Source organism: Bubalus bubalis, chromosome 6 (genome assembly GCF_019923935.1).
Source record: "Bubalus bubalis isolate 160015118507 breed Murrah chromosome 6, NDDB_SH_1, whole genome shotgun sequence".
Lineage (NCBI taxonomy): Eukaryota > Metazoa > Chordata > Mammalia > Artiodactyla > Bovidae > Bubalus > Bubalus bubalis.
This window is the reverse complement of record NC_059162.1, coordinates 98,143,537-98,166,729: the sequence shown is the minus strand read 5'-3', so window position 1 is coordinate 98,166,729 and position 23,193 is coordinate 98,143,537. Positions and strand designations below refer to the sequence as shown.

At 54.7% G+C, this 23,193-nt stretch overlaps 1 protein-coding gene across 2 annotated transcripts in view; it reads right to left on the bottom strand.

The window, feature by feature from the left end:
- The window catches only part of TRABD2B (TraB domain containing 2B), a 222,547-nt gene that overhangs the window by 11,016 nt on the left and 188,338 nt on the right, over nt 1–23,193 (bottom strand). The window contains exons 4-6 of one of the 2 annotated variants that reach the window (XM_006065080.4): nt 20,291–20,465; nt 7,068–7,158; nt 3,242–3,511 (exon numbers count right to left, since the gene is read on the bottom strand). In XM_006065080.4, the coding sequence (XP_006065142.3) occupies nt 3,242–3,511; nt 7,068–7,158; nt 20,291–20,465 (536 nt within the window). The remainder of the gene's footprint in view (nt 1–3,241; nt 3,512–7,067; nt 7,159–20,290; nt 20,466–23,193) is intronic. The other variant, XM_045166163.1, reaches the window with a different exon arrangement.

The following is a 23,193-nucleotide window of genomic DNA, read 5'->3' as shown; positions in this document are numbered from 1 at the left end:
GCCAGGACAGGGGCACCTGAAGCACCCATGGTCGGTGTGGGTGGGGTGAGGAGGGGAGCTGTAGGAGCCGGGGCAGGGGGAAGCACAGGGAACACGATGTGGGGAGGAAGGGGAGGAAGAGGGAGACGCTTGCCAGGCAAGGACACAGGGGTGTCTGCATGGTGCTGGACGACTGTGACTCTCAGCATCTGACAGACCTGGCTGCAGCTTCTGACTCCCTACCTGACTTGAATCTTGAATATTCATTGGAAGGACTGAAGCTAAAACTCCAATACTTTGGCCACTTGATGCGAAGAGCCGACTTAATTAGAAAAGACCCTGATGCTGGGAAGGATTGAGGGCAGGAGGAGAAGGGGACGACAGAGGATGAAATGGTTGGATGGCATCACTGACCCAATGGACATGAGTTTGAGCAAGCTCCGGAGATAGTGAAGCAGAGGGAAGCCTGGTGTTCTGCAGTCCACGGGATCACAAAGAGTCGGACATGATTGACCGACTTAACAACAACAACAGCAACGACAACCTGATTTGACACACGGTCTTGGGCAAGTTACCTGACCTCACTGAGTCTCAGTTTCCTCCTTAGTCAAGTGAAGCTGACTTCCGGGACTCTTGACAAGACTGGGGGTCATGATGGATGTAAGCAGCTGGCACAGCAGGAGCTCAGCAAATGTCCACTCACACCCATCCCCCCTCAGAGAGAAAAGCAGGGACAAAGGTGGGGGTGGGCCATGCACAGTTTGCTGGGGGGCAGCACGCAGCTCAGCCAGGACCGGGCCTCAGGGGTCCCATAGGAGGAGGGCAAAAGCTCTGCATCCAAGTGCACCCGGTGAGGGGTGGGGCAGCAAGGGAAAGCTCTGAGAATCTCAGACTGAGGAGGGCGCTGTGCCGGGGCGTGACTGGGGGCCGGAGACTCGGGAGGACCTTGCTTCAGGATCATGGGTGGAAGATGAGGTCAGGGAGAGGGAACGGAGAGCAGAGGATGGAGCCAGTGGGGTTGACAACGGTTTTGTGCTCAGTCGTGTCTGACTGTGCGACCCCATGGACTGTAGCCCGCCAGGCTCCTCTATCCGTGGAATTCTCCAGGCAAGACTGGAGTGGGTTGCCATGCCCTCCTCCAGGGGATCTTCCCGACCCAGGGATCAAACCTGGGCCTCCTGCATTGCAGGCAGAGGGGGAAGCAAATTGAGAAAACCCTGAATGGAATGAATGCTCCAAGGAAAACAGTACTGTCAGAAGGGCTGCAACGGACTCCAGGGCCCCTCCAGAGAGGTCTCCTCTGCTTCCTCTTGGAGAGTGGGAAACTTGGAAGCTCTATGAGGATGGGTAGGGTGAGACCTGGGAGTGGCGGGAGCTGGGCCCTTGCATCTAGGTCCTTGGGGACCTCAGCGCTGGCTTCCCTGTGATGCAGAGAAACTTGCAACAAACAGGCTGCCGGTTGGTGGAACCCTCCTTCTCTAATCCAACCAGATGGAAGAAAGTTATCCAACCACTGTTTATCTATTGGGACTGAGAAGAGATCCCTCTAGTCAAAGAAAAGCTGTTTTCTTCTCCTGAAACCAGGCTCTGTATTCCAAAGAGACATTTTGTGAAAAGGAAACCGTTTGGAGTCATTTGCTGAAATTTACCTTTCAGACGTGGTTAGGAGCTGGGGGTCTGTGGCTGGAGTTGACAGCCCAGCCTCCCTCCTGTCACCCCAAGGGCCAGACCCACTGCTGGCCATGTCTGGTCACCTGGCAGGTTGATTGGGGCCCAGGGTGAATGGCCTGACTGGGGGGTTTCATGGGCTGCCAGTCGCTCCCTGGTGGCCTGCGAGCCCTCTCCAGGGCTGAGGAGCGGCTCTTGGTAACGCTGTGCTCTTGTTCCTGGTTTGAAGGAGGCAGACCATGGCAGCACAGGAGCCAAATGTGTCAAGGCCTATATAGCCACAGCAGTGACCCCGCCTTGGGCAGGGCGGGCCCGTGGGACCCCTGAAGAAGCGTGTTTCCTGGTAACCCAAGGCAGGCGCTCCGAAACCAGTGTAGGCCCAAATGAGCAATGGACTCGACTCTTACTGGCTGGGAGGCTCTTTAAGACATTGCACAGGCCGCACATTAAGGCTGTAGACTGGACTGTGTCAGCTTTTTGTCTATGACTCAGAGACCTGGCTGAGGGAGGATCTTGAAGGGAATTCCTGTGCAACCCTGGACAAGCCCCCACCCCAGGCCTTGGTTCACCATCGGTAAACTCAGAGTTGGATCCACGTTTCCCAAAGCTGCTCAGAAGACTCTGGTGCATGTTCAACAAGCAGCTTTCCCGGTCCCTGTGCAGCACGTCCCCATAGATCAATCAGGTCCACAGTGGGGCCTGGGATATCATTTAACAAGTACCCAAGGAGAGTCTATCTAGGGATGCTGAGGAAAACCCCAGGAAATGATCTTCAGGGTCCGGGTGGAGACTCTGAGTCTCCAAGGGCCTGGTGCTGGGCACAACGTCCAGCGCTGGGCTACCACGGTGGGCAGGACTCTGCCCTCCCTGGCGGTCACTCCCTGGGATGTCCTGGCTGCTCTGGTGACACCGTTCACCAGATGTGGAGATTTCTGCCCCAAAGTGGAATCTAGGGAGACCACTCAGTGCTGGGACTGCTGGTGGAGGTTGGAAGGCAGTGCCTTGGTTACAGCAGGAGCTGTGAGCACAGACAGGCCAAGGGAGTGCTGCAGGGAGACACGGGCAGAGGACAGAGAAGGACGATTGCAGCACCCGCCAGCCCTGAACAAGGATATCACCAATCCCTCAGCCCCTCCTCAAAAGGAGCCTACGGCCATCACCTGCCATCTCTCTGACCTGCTGCAGAGGTGTTGGCCGCTCAGACCATTCAGAAGGCTCACAGCCTTCTGATGTACTCAGCCTGTTCCATTTTCTCCTACTTTCACCTTCTGGCCCCTGGGACAAATGGGGTCTGCTGTGCACCCCAGGTGCCTCCAGGAAAGCTAAGGGCAAAGCAGAGTTTTGTCCACTGCACCTGAAGGGAGCTGCTATTCACTCACCTTTAACTGTGGGAAACTGACAAGTCAGGTGTGAGCATGCTCCACAAACCCTGCAGGATTAACAGGGGACGAGCCTATTCCGATAGAGCACCCACCCGCCATGCTTCCTCAGAGCCGGACTTGTGGATGACAGAGCATGTCCGACCCTGGGTGGCTCTGAGGTAGGCTGGCCAGAGAGAGGCGCAGCTCCTGGCAGACCCGCCCTTGCAGCTCACCTGTCCTCGATGCGCACCCAGAGGTCACTGAACTGCCTCGGCCGCTGGTGTTTGTTCTGCCGCTTGAGCCACTTTTTCTGCCGCCCAAACTCCTCCAGCTGGCTGAGGCTGTCGGGGAGCAGCAGGTGTGGGGACAGCGCTGGGTCCTCCTCCTCCGGTGGGGCGGTGGGGGGCGCTGAGGGGGCTGCGGGCACTGCAGCAGCTGGGGTCGCTGGGGCGGGGCTTGCTGAGGTCCCCGCGGGTGGAGGTGCAGGGCTCCCGGCGACAGGGCTGGAAAGGGGCAATGGCAGGTGAGGCATGTGCGTTGGAGCCTGTCACTCACGTGTGACAGGGCACACAACTCAGTGGGCAGGTTGTCATGGCAGGAGAAGGTGCCAGGGTGCCCCGCTGAGAGGCACCCAGGAAAACCATTGCCTGGTGTGAAGAGAGAGAGCTTTGATTCCTTCTTTCATTTATTGACTCAATGTGTGAAAGTGTAAATCGCTCAGTCGTGTCCAACTCTTTGTGACCCCATGGACTATACAGTCCATGGAATTCTCCAGGCCAGAATCCTGGAGTGGGGTAGCTTTTTCCTTCTCCAGGGGATCTTCCCAACCCAGGGATCGAAGCCAGGTCTCCTGCATTGCAGGCAGATTCTTTACCAGCTGAGCCACAAGGGAAGCCCAATATTGATTCAATAAATATTTATTAAGCATCTACCCTGCACCAGGAACTTTCTAGGCAGTGTCAGTCTATTTACCAAAATAGGCAAAGGCCTTGCCTTCTTCGCGCTAATATTCCAAAGCAGAAGACAGAGAGGAAAACGTGCATGATGTCAGACAGTGATAATTGCTGAGGAGAAAAATAAAGCAGAGTCACGAGGGACCGCGTGGGCCATGGGGCGGGGGCTGGCAGGGAGGACAGTTTGGTCCCCGTTGGTGACATTTGAGCCTAGACTAGTAGGAGTGAGCCCTGAGTGGGTATCTGGTTCTGTATCTGATCTTGGTCAAGGTCTTGTTCATTCAGCAGCTCTGGCTGAGGGGCCTGAGGCAAGCTGCCTAAATGTAATGTGCGGCACCTCAGTCTCCTGCTCCGAAAAACAGGGATATTACAGCCAGTGCCTCATAGCTGCATCACGATGATTTTGTGAGTTAACAAAGGCAAAGCACTCAGAAATGGTGCCTGGCAAATAGCGGCTGAAACATTCTAGTAATTAACATCCTTAAATATGAAATATTCACATTGCTGCTGTGTCATTTGTCTAACATGCGTCTCCTGAGCACCTTTTCAGGGGAGGCAGGACAGCTTGGAGCAGGTTAGAGCTCAAGCTGTCCTGGGCTCTAACGTGGGTTCACTCCCCGGCTCTGCACCGTCCAGGCTCTGTGGCTAAGGGCAGGGACACAAGCGTCCAAGCAGCTGCTGGCTATAAGCGGAAGTTAGTACTACTCACTTCATAGGGTTGTCATGAGGATGAGAGACATGAGGTCTTAACACAGTGCCCGGCACAGATCTGGCCTCTCTTTAATGCCGCCCACAAGTGAATGGAGCTGGCTGCCGCAGGCACTGACGTGCAATTAAGCGTGTGGTGTGGAATCCATATTCCATACAGTGGAGCACAGACACCCTTCAGCCTGGAAACACCCTCCACTCTGCTCCCTTTTGTTCTTTCCTCCCTGTGGTCTACATGGAATTCCTGCTGGGGACATCTGACCGTGGGGGATGTTGGGCATGGTCCCAAGAATTGTAAAGGCGAGGTGGTGCCCAAGGGAGTCTGTCCCCCAACTCCATTCCCGCATGCATGAAAGGGGTGAGGGATTTCTCTCTCCTTGAAGGACAGAAGGCATCAGCTCAGCCTGTCCTCCCCCAGCCCCCACGGCAACCCCAGATTCCCAGGGTCCAGGAGATGCCACAGCTGCTGGGGAGATAATTCAAAACAGGCAGACAAAAAGATGGATCCAGGAAGCACCTGTGGTCGATGATGGCTTTTATTGTTGGGGCCTCCTCGGCATCCCCGCCCCCTCACCCCACCCGCAGGATTTCAGCGGAGACTCAGGCTGAGAGCAGGCCAGGGTCCATGGGGGCATCCCCCCACTACTGCCTGGGCTCTGAGATGAATAGGAGCCGAGGCAGCATTGCTCAGCTGCCTGCACCCCTGCCCTGTTGGGGCAGACACAATGAGCTTTGAGGTGAAGGTCCCTGGGGCCTGTGGGGAGGGGGAGCTTGAGGAGGGCCTTGTCTCTGAGGCTACCTTGGGTCCCTTACCCTTCAAGCACACGCCTACCCTTGACCCAGTAGAGACTGATTTGTACTGGGCTCAAATAGTCAGGAAGAGCAATCTGGTCAGGCTGACTCAGAAGATAGAAAGGGGAGGAGTCCAAGGTTTGTAAGTCCTCCAGAAGTGCCATGGAGACAGGAGGGCATTGGCCTGGAACTGGGAGACCAGAAGTTCCAGGCTCCAGGCCCATCTTTGCAGAGTGAAGAGCAAGGCTACAGTCATTTCTGAGCACCTCCCACCCCTGAGCCTCACCCCCAGCCCTTGAGGGAGTACCAGTTGTGGTGAAGACCTCAGGAAGTCCCTAGAGCCAGACTCCCATTTAAAGGAGCTCTGTGTCCTTCTGCAAGCGGCTTCACCTCTCTGGGCCTCAGGTGCCTCAATTTTAAGGTGGGGACGCTCATCGTTCCTGCCTCACGGGGTTGTCGTTAGGATTTGATAAGCTAAAAGCACTTAGAACCCAGTACACAGTGGGTAGTCAAGAAACATTAGCAATGATTATTCAGGGCTTCCCAGGTGGCACTAGTGGTAAAGAACCCACCTGCCAATGCAGGAGACAGAAGAGATGCGGGTCCGATCCCTGGGTCGGGAAGCTCCCCTGGAGGAGGGCATGGCAACCCACTCCAGTATTCTTGCCTGGAGAATCCCATGGACAGAGGAGCCTGGTTACAGTCCACTGGGTCTCAGAGAATCGGACACAACTGAAGCAACTTGGTACACACGCACACATGATTATTCAAGCTTCTTTTGGACTCTGGGTTCATCAGGGACAAGGACCTAAATCGCTCTGGCCATCGCTGTGAGGAAGGCTCCTGCTCAGGTTGGCCTGGTTTGGGATTCTGTCATTGTCTTCCAGGGCCGCCCAGCATGCGCTGACGCCTCTCCATGCCCAGGCTGTTGCTGGCACTGTGGACCGCAGGTAAACCCAGCTGGCCTCTTCCCTTCGTTGGCTTCCAGCTTAGAGGGAGAAAGGAAACCCCACAGGAAGAGAGGATGGCCTCTATCTGGCTCTTTGGGCTGAGTGAGTGTGCCCTGGCAGGAAAGTCAGGGGCGAGAGACCTGGCCAAGAGACAGCAACAAGCAGGTATAGTCAGAGGAGGTGATGAAGGCAAGGTTTGGGTGGGGCTGAGACTCAGGGAAGAGGCCTGGCCACTGCCTGTTGTCACTACGGCCCCATCCTGATTCAAGGCCTGGGCATCCACCAGGTCTTCTAGGCAGCAACCCAGAAGTCCTACAGGGTCCCTGCACCCCACCGATCACCAGTCTCTAAATCTTGAACATCTCTCAAGACTTAGTGCTCTGCGCATTCCCACCTCTACTCTTCCCTGCCGTCCTGACCTCCTGCCAGGATTACACACCAGCCTCCTCCCGGTCTCCCCACCTCCAGCCTAGCCCCCACTCTTGGGTGCCTGGTGAAGGCCAGTCCCTAGGAGGCCCCAGAGGGAGACTCTGCCCTCCAGGCCTGAGCAGGAAGGCAGGGTATGGCCCTCTGTGCAGCACGTGGTCAGGCATGGCCTGTGGACCAGCAGCAGTGGGCCAGCCAGTCCCCCGCCCCCAGAGGCCCTGGCTGCTTACCTATGGATGGTCTGCCCCGCGGGCGTGTGTTCCACCTCCAGCCCTGCCTGCCGAAGGACATCGATGACTGTGTTGTTCCCCAGAAAGTGACCTGGAACACAAGAGACAAAGTGGGCTCAGCCACATACCAGGTCACCGGTGATTGGAGAGAGCCCCAGGCCGACGGCCTAGGCCAAAGCCAAGGGCCAGACTCCCTGAAAGGCAGTGTGGTGTAGCTGGAAGATGGGCCAGTGCCACCCTGCCTGGATCCAAGCCCCGGCTCTGTTGCTCATCCGTTGTACCGCCCTGTGCCTCAGTTTTCCCATCTGTAAAGTGGTAACGATTGTACTAGCAGCCTCGAGGGTTGTTGTAAGGACTCCAGGAACACTGGTTGGCATGCAGTAAAGGCTCACCGTGTTTCCTGTTGCATCACTGTCCCCACACCATCAAGCTGACCCCAGCTGTGGACTGTCCAGGCAGGGACAGCTTCCAGGAGTCACACAGGGACCAGCTCTGAGAAAACCTCCTCCAATGGGCCTCAAGGTCCAACAGGTTTATGGCTCATCTTTGTCAGTTCCACCAGCAACTCAAGTTTCCCTCCCTAGCAGGGAAATGGAGGCGGGGTTCTGTGTGTGCATGTCTGTCTCTTCACTAGACTCCAAGAGGCAGGGACCACGTGGCCACTGCCCCACACATGCTCAGCACTCGTTGTCTGGATCTAAGACTTTGAAGATTTGTTTGTTCACCATCTATCCAATATTTATGGATCACACACTGCGACCCAGGCCCTGGGGTGGTCCCTGAAGACTCACTGAGGTGTAAGATTCTGGGGAAGGACAAAGTAGTAGAATTCTGTGTGTTGGGAGACAGGCTTCCCAGGTGGCAATAGTGGTAAGGAACCCACCTCCCATTGCAGGAGACAGGAGAGAGATGGGTTCAATCCCTGGGTCAGGAAGATTCCCTTTAGGAGGGCATGGCAACCCACTCCAGTATTCTTGCCTGGAGAATTCCATGGACAGAGGAGCCTGGTGGGCTATGGTCCATAAGGTCTCAAAGAGTTGGACATGAATGAGGCGACTTAGCACTCACTCATGTGTGTTGAAAGGGGAGGGGGCTGGTCTCCATCTCACCCTGCACCCACTAACCATTCATCCAACAGACTTTTATGACACACTTGCTATGACCAGCCCCGGAGCAGACCCTGAGAACACAGAAGTGAATCATTTGACCCACTGCCCCAGATGAGACCAGGTTTGGCCCTCAGGCGGGATGCAGGTTTGAGATCTGGGAATACGGTGGAGGTTCTCCCAAGTTCCAGTTAGGGAGGCCCCTCGAGAGGCCAGTCCCTGCTGGGAGTTGGCCCCTCCTCTGAGCTGGACCTCAGTTTCCCCACTGTTCAATGTAGGCAGAGAGGTGGTGGCCCTGCAGCCTCCCAGCTCGAGTCCTGCCTGCAGTTCTTCACCCGTGGGCACTTTGCTCCTCTCCTGCTCATCATTCACCCCAGAACCTGAGGGGAAATTCTTGCACTCTCACTCTAATTGCCTGTGATGGATGGTGACAGGTGGGAAGCTGGGAGGTCAGCATGTTGACAGCCCCAGGGAGATCCAGGGAACAAGCACAGGAGGTGGACAGGCTGCTGGGGAACGGAGGGAGGGAGGTTGGGACTGCACAGTAGCTGGATGGGGAAGTGGGGCGGTGAACCCAGAAGCACCCCCACCAGCACCCCAACACCTCTGGGCTGGCTTCAAGACGCCCCAGCAAGCCCCCCACCTGACAGTCTCCCTCTCAGTGACCTGCCACAGTCCCTGACATCCCACCTCTGGGTCACTGTGAACCACAGGTCTGGGAATGACCTGTGTCTTTGATGGAACCCCCCACACTCACTCTGGGGCCCTGGGCAAGCCCCTTACACCTGGACACTCTCAGGGTCTCTGTGGACAGGGAGGGACTGGGCTGCACCACATGCTCCCCTGGCTGCCACGCTCACGGGGACTCCAGAGACCCTTATGAAATTGTGCTCTCCCTCCCTTCTCCTCTCCCTCCTCTTCTCTACTTATTCATTGCATTTATCTGACAAACACCGAGTGAGTGCATATCCAGAGCTGGATGGTGGTGAACAGGTAGGGACCTGTTCAAGGCACTCATGGTCTTGAGAATCAAGGTCTTTTGATCCAGGGTATGCACAATGCTAAGGGAAGCACAGGAGGTGGTGCGGGCACTCAGAAGGCCTCTAATTCAACCTGGGGGCAGGGCAGACTTCCTGGAGGAGGCATCGCTAGCTGAGGGATGGGATCAGAGTTAGCTAGGTGAGGATGAGAGTGGGGCAGCGGCAGGCAGGGGTAAGGGCATGTGCAAAGGCTAGGAGGTCAGTGAGGCTCATCTGACCCAGAGAGCCCTGACCCAGGGTTAGGGTGGAACACAGAGGATTCTGCCAAGGCTGTGAGTCTCCCCTATGTGATCCCAGGCAATCGGCTGCCACCTGCCTCAGTTTCCCTGTATGTCAGATGGGCCTGGATCCCTGTGGCTGCCTTCTCAGGGAGGCTATAATAAAGTCCTAAGAGGCAGGAGGAGTGAACATCCTTTGGAAAAGCCCAGCGTGCACCTTTGAGCAAGGGACTGAGCCAGTCCTGGGCCGGGGCCACCGAGTTGACCCCACCCTTGCCTGCCCCCATGCGTGATTGGGCTGGAGGGGCACCTGGTGTGGCAGCTTCCAGCACATAGCCTGCAGGAACTCCCTACCCGCAGCTCTTGGAATGCACTCCTGGCAGCAAAGGCCATTCCTTCCCTGCGTCCATGGAGACCCATTTAAAGACAGGGGCCTCTGGGCCCAGCGGTGGTGCACAGAGAAGACGCCAAGAGCCACAGGGAAAACAGGGCACCCAGGCTGCATCAGAGCAGGTGGCCGTGTGGCCGCTTTGAAAGGAGCATTCCTGGAGCTGATGGAGGGGGCATTCAGAGGGGCCCAAGCCTTGTGGGACACTGGCTGGGTCCTGAGCACTGCCTGGCAACATTTCAGTGTCTGGTCTGCATCCTGTCTGCTCCCCCAGCCTCAGTAGTTCCAGACCCTTACTGTGGTAAGACCCCAAACAGAAGACTTCAGATACTTTGAGAAGTAGGAAGCAATCAGCAATTTTTTTTTCGAATTCCTATAAGCCTTACGGGCCTTCATTTCCTTCCCTCCAGGGCGGGGGGTGTCTGTCCCCTGCAAGGGGCAGCTCCTGCAGGAGGCCCCCCTCCTATGGGGTTCCTGCCCCAGGACTGTCCAGCGGAAGCCCTCACTCCTGACCCCGGGTTCCCATCGCCACTCCCTTCCTCTCCCTCTTTGAGGCTTGGTGTCACAGGACACCACAGCACTGTTCTGTCCTGTTTTCTTCATAGCTCTCACTGCTTCCTCTCTGTCCCCTTAGTGGGTTCCTCTTTCCCTTGCCTGATAAATGTGGGTGCCCCTGTGAACGCCGTCCACGGCCTTCTTTTCTTCTCACTCTATTCACAATCCAGGGAATGTGAATCCATCCATTCATATAGTTTCAGTGACCACAGGGCCGTCACTGAGATGTCACTGACCACAGCTGCTATTCAGGACCTGCTGTCCTAGCCCGGACCCATTTGTCCAGTGGCCTCCTGAGCATCTCCCACCCAACATCCCCCAGAGCCTCACCCTCCCCTCCTGGGTGTGTCTCAGCTGAGCTCTGCTACCCTTGTCAGACGGACCCATCTTTGCTCTTCCTTCTCTCTCCTCATCCTCGTCCCATCAGTCACCAGAGTTCCCCAAATCCCTCTGAACCGTGCTCGACCCTGGCCCAGGTCACCACCAACTTCTGCCAGAATTACTGCATGTAGCATCCTCCCCACTCTCTCCAGTTCACTCTCTTCACCACGGCTGGAATGAGCTCCCCACACCCCAGAGCTGCCTCTGTCAGAACGAGTTCCCAACAAGCCACTGGAGTGGAGACCAAGAGCTTTGAGAAGGCAAGGGACCGTGCCTGATCTATCTTTGTCCCCACGGCTAAGATCAAATCTGGCACATGGTGGTGGCTTCATGAATGTCTGCTGAATGAATGAATAACAGGATCTGTTAGTCCATATCCTTTCCATGATCTCATCTTATCTCCAGGAGACCTGAGCTCGAGGATCCCCTCCCCTTGTAACCCTGTCCCAACCCCTTGGTGATGCTCCCCACAGATCCCATCAATCCTGGGAGCTTGGCTCTCAGAACAGCCCCAGCCAGGTCCTGGGGCATGCTGTCCCAGGGGTTGGCAGACAGGGTTTGGGCTTGCCTCCAAGGTCACAAATCCTGAAAAAGGCACCACACCCATCCTGGAACCTGCAGGGAAGGTGTGGAAAGTTTCCAAAGGGGCCCCTCGGTGTCGGAACTTAGCCTGCTCAGCTTGCCCAGGCTCCCGCGGTCTCCTGGCCACCGCTCAGCAGCTCCTTCCAGCACTGAAAGCTGCTCTCTGGCCAGCTCTCTGCAGGAAGGCACATCCCATTTCATTTACTGAGGCTGCGTGAACCAGGAGAGGAGGGCGGAGAGGGGGTGGGACACACAGAGCCACTGAGGCAGAGTGAGGGAGAGGCACACACGGAGAGAGGCAGAGAGAGGAGAAACACTCGAGACAGACAGGGGAGGGGGAGAGCTCCAGAACACAAGGAGACAGAGAGGAGAAGAGATGAGGTGACAGGGGCTGGGATGCAGGCTACAGCTGAGACCCAGAGACAACAGTAGGGAGAGAAGGAAAAGCAGAGATGCCGTGACAGCAAGAAAGAGATACAAAGAGGGAGAGAAGGGAGAAAGAGATGAGAAGCAAAGGAGAATCCAGCAATGAAAACAAAGGGCACGAAGGAGAGACTGACACTGAGGGCATCAGGGAAGGCTTCCTGGAGGAAGAGCCCTGGAAGGGGAGGATTCAAACAGATATATGGGCTTGGGCAGGAGGGACAGGCAAGAGAAGGAACAAGGGCCTGGAGGAGGATTATAGGTTTGACAAACGGTGGGCTGGCTTGGTGCGTATGTCCCCTGACCCCACAAGCCAGAGCATCACTTAAAAGACATCATATACAGTCAGGGAAGGGGTCTGGCTCTGAACAGGCAGAGCTCCACAACATTTTAGTGCAGAGACAGTTTCCCCTTCTTCCAGGCATAAGCAGGCCTACGCCAGGGCACAAAGCTCAGTGGGCAGAGCATAGGCTGGGTCGAGTCCCTATCCCGGGTTTCCCTGGTGGCTCAGTGGCAAAGAACCCTCCTGCCAATGAGGGGGAGACTCGGGTTTGATCCCTGGGTCAGGAAGATCCCCTGGAGAAGGAACTGGCAACTCACTCTAGCATTCTTGCCTGGAAAAGTCCCAGGGACAGAGGAGCCTGGTAGGCTACAGTCCATGGGGTTACGAAGAGTGGGACAAAACTTAGTGACTAAACAAGAAGTCCCTACCCATCAGCTGGGCAGTGTGACAGCTCCCATTAGTCCTCTGAGATGAAAGACAGGGTAGGACAGAGCTAATAATCCTGTCCTGAGGTTAGGACAGACCACCTGGCTCAACAGTCAAGCAGCTATGTGATCTCAGACAGTTGCCTTCCCTTCTCTAAGTCTCAGTTTTCTTGCAAAGGAATCTCCCATGATAGAATCTTCATGATTCTATCTTGTGATTACTTGAACATAACCTCCTCCTCAGTAAGTCTCCTGGGCCACAATAATTTTCAAACATTAATTCATTTAACCTTTGCAGCAGCCTTTCCAGGTACCCCCAGTTTACAGATGAGGGAACTGGACCTCAGTGAGGGGACGAGGCCTGCTCAAGATCACACAGCCAGCAAAGGCAAAGCTTAGACTTCCATCCAGAGATGTCCTAGCTCGCTGCATGGGCTGTATACCCACTCTGAAGTGCCGGTGGCTACGAGGGATCCTGAGCTCATGTTTTGGGGGCTGGGCATCATCAGAAACATGTGTCCCTTGCTGGGATCACCAGATCGGAGAGGAAAGTGTGTGAGTGTTCAGTGCAAAGAATACTTCAATTAACAGGGTAATTTTAAGACAGTGTTGGGGGGCCCGGCAGAGGGGAGGAGGGGGAACCAGATGTTCCCACAAAGGCTCCAGAGTAACATGGGCTCCCCTCGGCCAGCACACATGTTTTCTCTCCAGCGAGTCCAACGGGTTTCCAGTTTTCTCTTCCTAGAAGAGGGAGTCCAAGCCCATATTTATGTTCTGTCTGAAATTAATGCAAGGGGAACTTTTAAGTGCTAATCTCGCTGCCAGGATCAGTTGCTGGGTATCAAGCAATGGCAGTGTTTGTTTTCCTGAGGAAGTGTGGCAGGAGGGCTAGACGGATGAACCTGGGGGTGGACGGATGATGAGGGATACCCTTGGGCTTCAAATCTCCAAAGGAGGGTCCACCTGGGAAACTGGCAGTGCTGAGCTTTCTTTCTCCAGCTCTGCTGGCCAGGAAGGGCTGGACTGGGGCCTTGTCAGTTCTGTGAGGACGGAGATGATGTCTCCCTGCACCCAGTTTTGTGCCAGGAGCTGAGGCACATGGTCCCCACCCTGGAGGGCATCTCAGTGCAGAGGGGAGACGGGCGCACAAACAATCGCAGGACAGAGTGAGCCAGGCGGTGGAGGGGTGCCAGGGGCTACGGGGCTGAAGAGGAAGGGACAGGATGCAGCCTGGGGGAGGGGCCGGCCTCCTCCTTGGGCCCCACTCTTGTCCCATGGTGAGGATGCAAGCCCGGGGTTTTCTGATGAACCTGTACCCTAAGGGCCTGAAGCCTCAGGGGTTCCTAGAGAAAACCCTGTTCTCCTAGAATGCACCCCAGGAGAGCACCCTGTTGGCCAACACGTGGACAGGGACACTTCCTGAGCTTCACTGTCTCTTGGAGCTGAGACTGGCCAGGTCTCTCTCCAGGGTCCCAGCTGGGTCCTCAGGGGCCACCGAGCACTTCTGCCCTTGGATAGCCCTGCACTCCCCTGGAGGGAGTCCTGTTCCTGGGGGCCTCTGGGCTTTGAAATAATACTGATGAGGCAAGAGCTCATGTGTGCTGAGTGATAGCAGTGCACCATGTTTTGAGACACACACGTGCTGCCCAGTGATGCCAGGCTCCTCTTAGATGGACCCTGAGGGTCAAGAGAAGCCAAGTACCTGGTCTATCCAGGCTCCTTCCTATGAGGAGAGGCACTGGGCTCCTCATGCAGGCAGTCTGAGTCTGAAGCCCAGATACTCTCTTCTCTCCCTGCCTTCCCCACACGTCCAGCAGGAGTGCTGAGCCCGAAGCTGACATTTGGGGCCCCCTGGCTCACAGATAGAGCTCCAGCCTAGTCCAGAGTGCAGGGTTAGCTCCAGTTAGGGACGAGCTAGCAGATGGGATGTTCGAACTGGCTGGATGCTCTGGGCTGAAACAGGAAGGGTGACTCTGGCCAAGGACTGCAGCCCAGAGCAAGCGTGCCAGCTGCCAGATGCATATATGGTGGGGCGGCAGGGCCCTTTGAAACACCGTTGGAAATTCTGAAACACTTCTGGATGCTGTGTGGCCTCATGGTCCAAGGTGGAGTATGGCAGGTGATCGGCGTTTGCCCAGGAGAGGAGAAAAGTGTCTGGGCGTGTGCTGTTTGCTGGGCCCCTTGTTTCCAAGGTCCCCAGGGCCCTGCATGAGCTGTGTGTGCTCTTCTGTGCTTGGCTATGAGTGCTGAGGGGTTTTGCTCCGGAGGCACCCAAGTGGACAACCAGTGGGGGAAGGAGGTGGGTATGGGCCTTGCCCTGAGGACTGTGGGGATGAACTGGAGGAGGAACTGGAAGGCAGCTGAACCTGCATCAGGGAAATTTCAACCAGCCAGTTCTCACCTCCTCCAGGAAGCCTTCTCTGACTTAGCTTCCCTCCTAGAAGAGTAGATGACAAATGTGCTAAGCATGAACAGAGTTGTATTAGGAAATCCTGTGGGACTGGGGGAATCCCAAAGAGGAGGTCCAGGCAGGAGAAGGGAAGGGCATTCTCAGGTGAACAGAGTAGCAGCTAAATGACTTTTTGGTGGAGACTGCCTGTCAGGAAGAACGGCCTAGTCATTGTTGCCCATTGTTTCACTCAGTTCTAAGATTCTTGCTCTACTTATCTGTACCTCAATTTATCCACCCACCAAAGGGAATAATCAATATCATTTTGTCTCCCTCCAAGAGGCGCTGAGGACATGAGAGCCACGTGAACTGATGGATATGGGTGTTCTTCAAGCAGGATGGTGCCCACTTTCCAAGGAGCAATGGCTGCTGTTATTAATTTTAAATGTTACTGGTGTTCAGTGTGTTGGGTTTCTGTCTCTCCCTTCCTCAAGCCCAAGTCTTCATCATGAATCAACTTCTGTGTCTTGGCCCCATCGGTGTGTTTCTGGTTATGGGTCTGCTTCAGCTAGGGTGTGAGAGAGGCTGGCCTGGCCTGGTGCTCGGGGTAACAGGTACAGCACCTCTGTCTCTGGTGCTCCCACAACCTGGCTTTAGACTCTTCAAATCCTGCTTTAGATTTGAAGAAGCAGATTAGATTTGAAGAAGCAGAAGCTTGGACTTCTGCTTCCTGTGGTAGGAGACAGGTGGCAACAGTCCCATGTGGAGGGATTTCCAGGCCCTGGAGGGCTCTTAGCTCCATCCTCCTTCCAAAGAATTCAAGAGTGATTGACGAAAACTCTGTGAGAGGGTTAGAATGCTACGATGATGGAAGGCTGGGATATCAGAACCACATAATCTTAGAACAACAGGCTGTTAGGGTCCAAGGAATTTGGAAAGTCAGAAGTTAGAATTATATTCAGATTGTTGCATGCTAGGGTTACAGGATATATGATAACCACTGGCTGTCAGAATTCAAAATGAACAGGCCCTGCAGGTTAACTGGTCTACCCTTGAGTTTGGCTCGTGTCTCCAGCCCAGCTCTGCCAGCCAGCCCCTACATTATGCACTCTGTTCCAGATTCTATCTTAAGAAATGGTGGGTGAGGGGGAAAACAATACAGTTACCAACTTTCCATTTTCCCAAGGGCCTTTGAAAGCCCCATTTGTCTCATATCACCATCATTTTTTTTTTAAAGCAAAAGATGATATCTTCAAACACAGTAGAAAGAAGATGATTTCAGAATATAAGATAAGCTTATAAACTAAATGTTTCATTAATAAAAAATTCACCACCTTGTACTTATTTTTCTCAGTTATGTGGAGACCAGAGGAAATCCAGGGACACATCTGGCTCTTTGAGGACCCTCAGGCTCACTTGCCAAACTGCATGGGCCCAGCATTTGGGAATCAGCCCTTCTTTCCCCCAACTCCAGGCCAATATACCCTTCCACGGCAGGGGCCTGGATCCTTTCAGAACATCGGAGGTTGCACCCTGGCCACAGCCACCTCACAGGGAGGCGGGACTTCCATCTGGGCCTGTCTAGAGTGGTCGCACATGTGCACACCCTTACTGCCCCTGAACCTGCTGAATAACCTCCTGAAGAGTTCAAACAGCGCCTGGATACAGAAACATCACAGGCACCAAGGACAGTACTCTTCTATGGGATGTGCCAGATAGAAAGACACTTTCCTACAATATTGTCAACCTTTCTGGAAGTACACAGCAAGGGCACCATGTCTGGCAGGTGGGGAATGGCCTGGAAGAAGACCCAAGAGGCCAGGATTCAGGTTGAAGGTCTGCCTGCCTGTGGCCTTGAGGAAGCCATTCATCCTCCCTGGGCCTTATTTCTACCTGAAAAATGAGTATAATAGCTCCCATCTCCTGGGATTATTGCAAAGAGCAGGGGTGGTGCAATCTAAGAGCCTGGAATGGTGGGGCTGGCCCTCAGTAGAGCCTTTCGGGTAAGGGTCCATCCACCGCAGTAGTAGAGTCTAATGCTGCTACCTAAAGCACATCTAGCACAGTCCAGTGTGGCAGGCGTGTTATCCCCATTTTACAGATGAGAGACTGAGGTCTTGGAGGTGAAATGGCTTATAATTATGTTTCTGTATCCTAAGCTATTTCCTAGGGACATCCATGAAACTGGATTGAGAAAACTTTGCATGAGCAGACACCTGTTGGGGGATAGAGAATCATATTTCCAGGGGTACAGACCCTCCCTCCCACAGCCTCAGGGGCCCTGTACCTCCTTTGAGGGCTGGACAGGGCATGGGCCGCGAGTCAGGCTGACTCAGGTCCCCAGTGCCTGGGGGTTGGGGAAGGTCTGAAATGGAACAGGCACCTGGGGGGTGCCGTGGAGCGGGGGAACCTGTAGTTTGCAGACCATCGAAGAGCGCTTAGCCTGTCCCTGCATGTACATCCTCAGCCTGCCAAAGGACATGGGACTCAGGAGCTACATGGACATAAGGAGACAGCGAGGCAGGCATGGATTTTTGTCACCAAGAGTTACGTAGGATGGGTCCCATGTCACACTGCCTGTCACAGGTCCACTCAGCTGGCTCCCTGCCTGCCTGTGAGAGCAGAGCCCCTGACCACAGCTCCAGGACCAGGCATTCGTCCTGGCTTTACCCCCAACTCGCCATGAGCTTCACCCATGTCCTGGCCTCTGTGGAACTTAGCCTGCCCATGGCTGCGATGAGGTGGGCAAGCTCGAGCTGGAGGCTGAGTCCAGCTTTGAAATTCTTAGGATAAGGGTAAAAGCGCAGCACTGAACAGGCCTTCTGCTCCAGGTATGGCTGAGCCAGAAGTGGCAAGATTGGCCCACAACCTGGGCCCGCTGCTACAGGGCAGAGGGTCTCTGAGAGCCAGGGTGGGGCTCCCATTGCCCTGGCTTTACTGCTGGCCTGGCCCAGGAGACCAGGACTGGAGGATCTGGTCAACATTCGTCCATCTATTCCTCCCTTCACTCATACATTCCTCCATATATTCATCGAGCTTGAAACCTGTTAGGTGCTACTGAAAACACAGGGATGATTAAGTGGAGTCTGCCCTCCCAGAGTTCAGGGCATGGGTGGGAGACAGACCCAGCACCGCTCACCCACTCCACTGTGGGAAGCAGACTGGAAGCAGGGAGAGGACCAGGACGCTGGAGCTGATGGAGCTGACTGGGCCAGGACAGTGGCAGGGAGGATGGACAGAGTAGACAGGTGTGAGGTCTTTTGGGTGGTCTGTCAAAAGAACTGACCAGGAATCAGCTAGACTTCAGAGACAGGGAAGAACCTGGAGGCAGGCAGGAGGCGTGCATGCTGGCCTGTGCCTGAGTGGACACTTGTGCCCTTTGGGCTCGGGGTTTCAGTGTCAGGGGCTGCCCAGGCCATTGTGAATTTTCAGCTCTAGGCTCTCCTGTTTCTACACTCACAGAAAGGAGCTGCTGTTAGCCACCTCCAGCCCATGGGTGCCTGGTCCTGAGCCTGGGGGAAGGTGGGGCAGCATTCGTGCAGAATGCTGGTCCCTAACTGGCCTCCCTCAATGACTGAGATCTCTAGGGGCTTCTCTTAGGCCAGGGGAGCAGCCTCGGGGCTAGCTGAGCTCCGAGTGGCTCCTCTTTCATGGTCAGCTGTGGGCCTTTCCAGCCCAGGGACTCTGCCTATATGCCCATGGGGGGAGGGCTGGGATGGTGAGTGAGGGAGGGGTGTGCCGGGGAGCTGGGCCAGGTCCCCAGCAGGTGTCCTGCAGTCAAAGTCCTGCTTCTCCTGCTTCCTTCAGGAAGCCTCTCCCACTGCTACAGGAATCCCTCCCAATCCTCAGAAGTCTGTTTTATAGCTCCTGGAATCACAGATGGCCCAAGTGAGTCCTGGCTCTCTTTACTTAGAAGAGTAAACTGTGGTTGCCCAAGTGGGGGGCAGAGGCCACATCAGGCCATGGCACAGCCTCAATGCGAGCCCAGAAGTCTCTGTCCAGTTGCAGGTGTGGCCCTAAAGAGGCCATCACAGAAGTCCTGTGTTTCTGAGGCCCTCCCACGTGCCTCTCCTGTCCTGAGGGCTGCAGGGAGGGGAGACAGGTGGAGATGCACGAACCCTGGCTCTTGCCCTTTAGCTATTCGGGGTTGAATGAGTGAGGATGGGGAAGACTTCCAGTAATGAATCAGGATGTCCATACCAGCCCTTCTGTGTTAGATAGACTGCTTGGCTTGATCCAACTCAGCCTGATGTAGGCAGGCAGCGTGTGGATATTCAGCCAGGGTAGGGAGGGGAGAGAGGGCAGCCAACCACCTTGTTTAATTCTCACAAAACAGGAGGTGAATTCATTCAGCCCAAACTGCCAGTAACATGAATAAGAAGAAATAACGTTTGTCTTGCAGCTCTGGAGCAAAAGCTGACAAGGAGGTAAAGGCGGTATCCTGGTCCCAAAGTGGACAGCGCTGTCCTCAGCAGAGACAGCCATGGAGAAGGAAAGAAAGAGTGAGAGAAAAGAAGCAGGAGACAGAGAAGAGAGGAACAGGGAGAGCGAGGCTGAGCAGGTCCCGCAGCTGAGAATCCGGTGATGATAAATCTTGTATTCATCGTCATCATCATAATGATGCCAACAGCTGTGGCTGCCCTGAGTCACCCCGCCATGGTACCGATCTTTATGACTCTACAAGGCGTGCCTGGGTGCTACGTTGCTTCAGTCACGTCTGAGTCTTTGTGATTCTAGGGACTGCAGCCCATCAGGCTACTCTGTTCATGGGATTTTCCAGGCAAGAATACTGCAGTGGGTTGCCATTCCCTTCTCCAGGGGGTCTTCCTGACCCAGGGATTGAACCTGCGTCTCCCTGTGTCTCCTGCATTGGCAGGCAGGTTCTTTACCACTAGAGTCATCTGGGAAGGTAGGTCTTTTCAACTCATCACATAATTATCGCCATCACTGCCCACTCATAGAAGAGAGACTTGAGCCTCTGAGAAGTCCTAGAGCCTGCTGAGGCCATGCCACCCAGAGGGGGCTGGGATCTGAAGCCAGGGCTGTGGGATGCCGGAGCTGCCCTCTCCCCCACTGGGCCACGTGGCCCTCACCATCTTGGCCTTTGCTCCGCAGGGTGGGCCCAAGGCTGGGCTGGACACTGGGAGCTGGCATCAGTTCTGGCCTCTCAACATGGCCTCCAGGGGCATAAAGCTGCCTCAGAAGTCGCCCTGCTCTTGGCAGCAGTCACTGCCCTTGCCCATGGGGACTGTTACAACAGAACCCTAGACCAGAGTTAGAGGACTTGCTTTGGATCCCAGCTCTGCTGAACACTAGGTGGCTTTTCCTGCTCTTTCTGGGCCTCAACTTTTCCCTTTATAAAGTAGACAGCCCAGCAAATTTCTTAGCCCTGAAGGATTCTGCAGACAATCCCTTCCCCACTCCGGCCCAAACCTGCTCCGAAGGCAAAGAAGCAGATCTTGTCTTCATTCTCCTGCAGAAGCGTCATGACCCTCTTCCCCATGCGCTCATTCCTCTTGTAGATGAGCTCCTGGCGGAAGTAGCTGTCAATCTCCTGGGCTGTGACCTGCTCGTGCGGCGGGAGGGTGGTGTTGATAAAGTTGGGCAGCTGTAAAGGCAAGACAGAGGCTGCCTTCAGTTCTTTCTGGAGCAAGGAGGGCTTCTAATAAGCACACACAGCCCAGTGTGGGGCCAGGTTGACGTGAAAAGCAAAGTTAGTCTCTTTAACTCGTGTCCGACTCTTTGAGACCCCATGGACCGTAGCCCGCCAGGCTCCTCTGTCCATGAAATTCTCCAGGCAAGAATACTGGAGTGGGTTGCCATGCCCTTCTCCAGGAGATCTTCCTGACCCAGGGATCGAACCTGGGTCTCCTGCTTTGCAGGCAGATTCTTTACTGTCTGGGCTACTTACCTTTATTAAGGTAACTGATGTTTTTCATCAATTCCAAGATGCTTTGAGATGACTGTTGTTATCCCAGTTTTATGAATAAAGGAAGAAGAGCAAAAGGTCCAGAGACAGGTGGAGAGCCACACAGCTAACTGAATAGCAGAGCCAGGCTGGGAGCCCCGGATGCCGCCCTCACTTAACGTATCACTCCTGCACTTCTGCCTTGTTGAACTTCAGCCTCCAGACACTGAGGTCCTGGGAGGCTTTCCTTGTGGCACCGACCCCGTCACTGGCATGAACAGCAAATCTGGTTCAGCAGATTTTCAGGTGTAGCGGGTCAGCTGAGCTGCCTGCCTGGTATAACAGAAAGGCTGACCTGGGCTTTGGCCCTGTTCTGATGCTGTGGGACTTTGGCCAAGTTACTAAACTTTTCTGAGTCCCAGTTTCCTCATTTACAAGGTGGGACTGACGATACTGCAGCAGATTGCATGACATGATGGGTGCTGTCATGGACACCTTTTAGCCCATCCCCCTCCAAAGATGTTAGAGGAGGGGTCACAGCCTTTGGTTTTCCCAGTGTATGAGCACTAGTTGACCACTTTCCGTTGCCACCACTATCTTCCCATCCCCAGCTCTGCCACTTCCCAGGGTGTAACCCAAACCCTCCATCCCTCCTTGAAAACTTCAGCTCCAGGACCAAGGCCTCCTCCCATAATGATGGCTTGTTCAACAATCTGGCTTGGAACTATCCATATTTCCTGGCTCTCAGTCCCATGTCCACTCCCAGCCACATGGTCCAAGGCCAGCATCTCTGACATGTTCTTGAACGAGGCACAGAGCTCCTTGAGTTCAGGGACAGCACGTGTGTCATTCCTAGGCCCTCAATGCCCGGCACAAAGTCGGTGACCAGCACAGGTTTCTGGAGCCTTGAATATAAAGATGTGCCATCCTTCCCCACTCCCACTGTGTTGCCTCTCTAACTTGGATGGTGGATCCAGTGCTCCAGGACTGTGTCCTTCAGCATGTGGGTGGGGCAGGAGAGGAAGCCGCGGACCAAGGAACCTGAGGCCATGAATCAGAATGAACCCTCTTTCCCCACAACCCACTGGTGCCACTCTAACCTTCAAGCCCTTGCTCACAGAATGTCTTCCACCTGGAGTCGCCCCTTTCATCACTCTGTCTCCACCAACCCAGGCCCAAAGCACAGACCCAAGGCCTAGATGACTGGTGGACCAGCAGATGGAGCGTGTGGCAGGGGAGGACTAATTTCCTGCAGGTTTCAGCCCAGTTATATGGCTTCTAGAGCCGCTGATGAGTTTTCAACCCTTTTTCTGAGGAAAATGGTGGTATCCATGGAGGCTGAACCCAGAAGGACTCAGGGGAGGCTGGGACCTCTGCCTCTGCTGTCTGCTGGCCAAGGATGAGTACATTCCCCAAGAGAGAGGGGAGGGTCTTCTCCGCCAGAAAGGCCTGGTATGCTGATCTAGGAGGAACAAGACAATGATGAGACTGGTGTTCTCTACACTTGAGCAGTGCGCAACCTGGTGAGCTGTACACAGCAGCTCTCTGAGCGCCCATCAGGGCCAGCAAAGAGTCGGTGCTTGCAGACTGTTTGGTAAATGGATACATGAAGGAACAGAGTTCTTACTCCCTCCCCTAATCATGGAAGAGATGTTTGGCAGCCCTGACAAACTGGGCCACACCTGGACTTGATGCCACTATAGGAAACTCTGCAGATTTCTGAGTGGGGCTGGAGCACAAGAGAGACTGACTCAGAGGGGTTATTTCTGGAAACATGGCTCTCACAGGCTCCTCTCCATTCCCTGTGTATGGAAGAGAATGTGGGACAATGTTGTACCAAACAATAAATATTTTTTCAATGGGTAAATGTGCGGATGAATGACTAGGCTTGCAGGCAACAGCTCTGGAGATAGTGAATGGGAGTCCTGAGGTCAGACAGCCCAGTCAGCTCGGGCTGGAATCCCTCTTTTGCCATTTACCAGTTGGGTGGCTACTGTAACTTATAAGTTACTTGGCCTCTCCGAGACTCAGTTTCCAAATTGGTCACATGAGCGCTATATACATTGTCATGGTAGAAAGGAAATCTTGACTAAACATCAGTACAACTAGCTTATCACAGCACATGGTAGAAAGGAAATCTTGACTAAATATCAGTACAACTAACTCAGAGGATGGAGCTGGCTCCCTCATCTTTCCCCTCTGATGGCAGAGGTTACAGCAAAGGGTGGCCTTGCACAGAGATGGAGATGGCAGAAAGATGGCCTTCAGAATCATCGGAGAGCATGAAGGCAGTGTTCTGCTTCCCTTCCCTTCTTCCAAGGGTCCAGGCATATGCCTTCTTCCTGGGACCTGTGATGTGTCCAGCCCTCTCTCCTTGGCTCCCTAAACATGAGTGTGCATCTGTGAAAGCTGAATCTCCATCCATTCC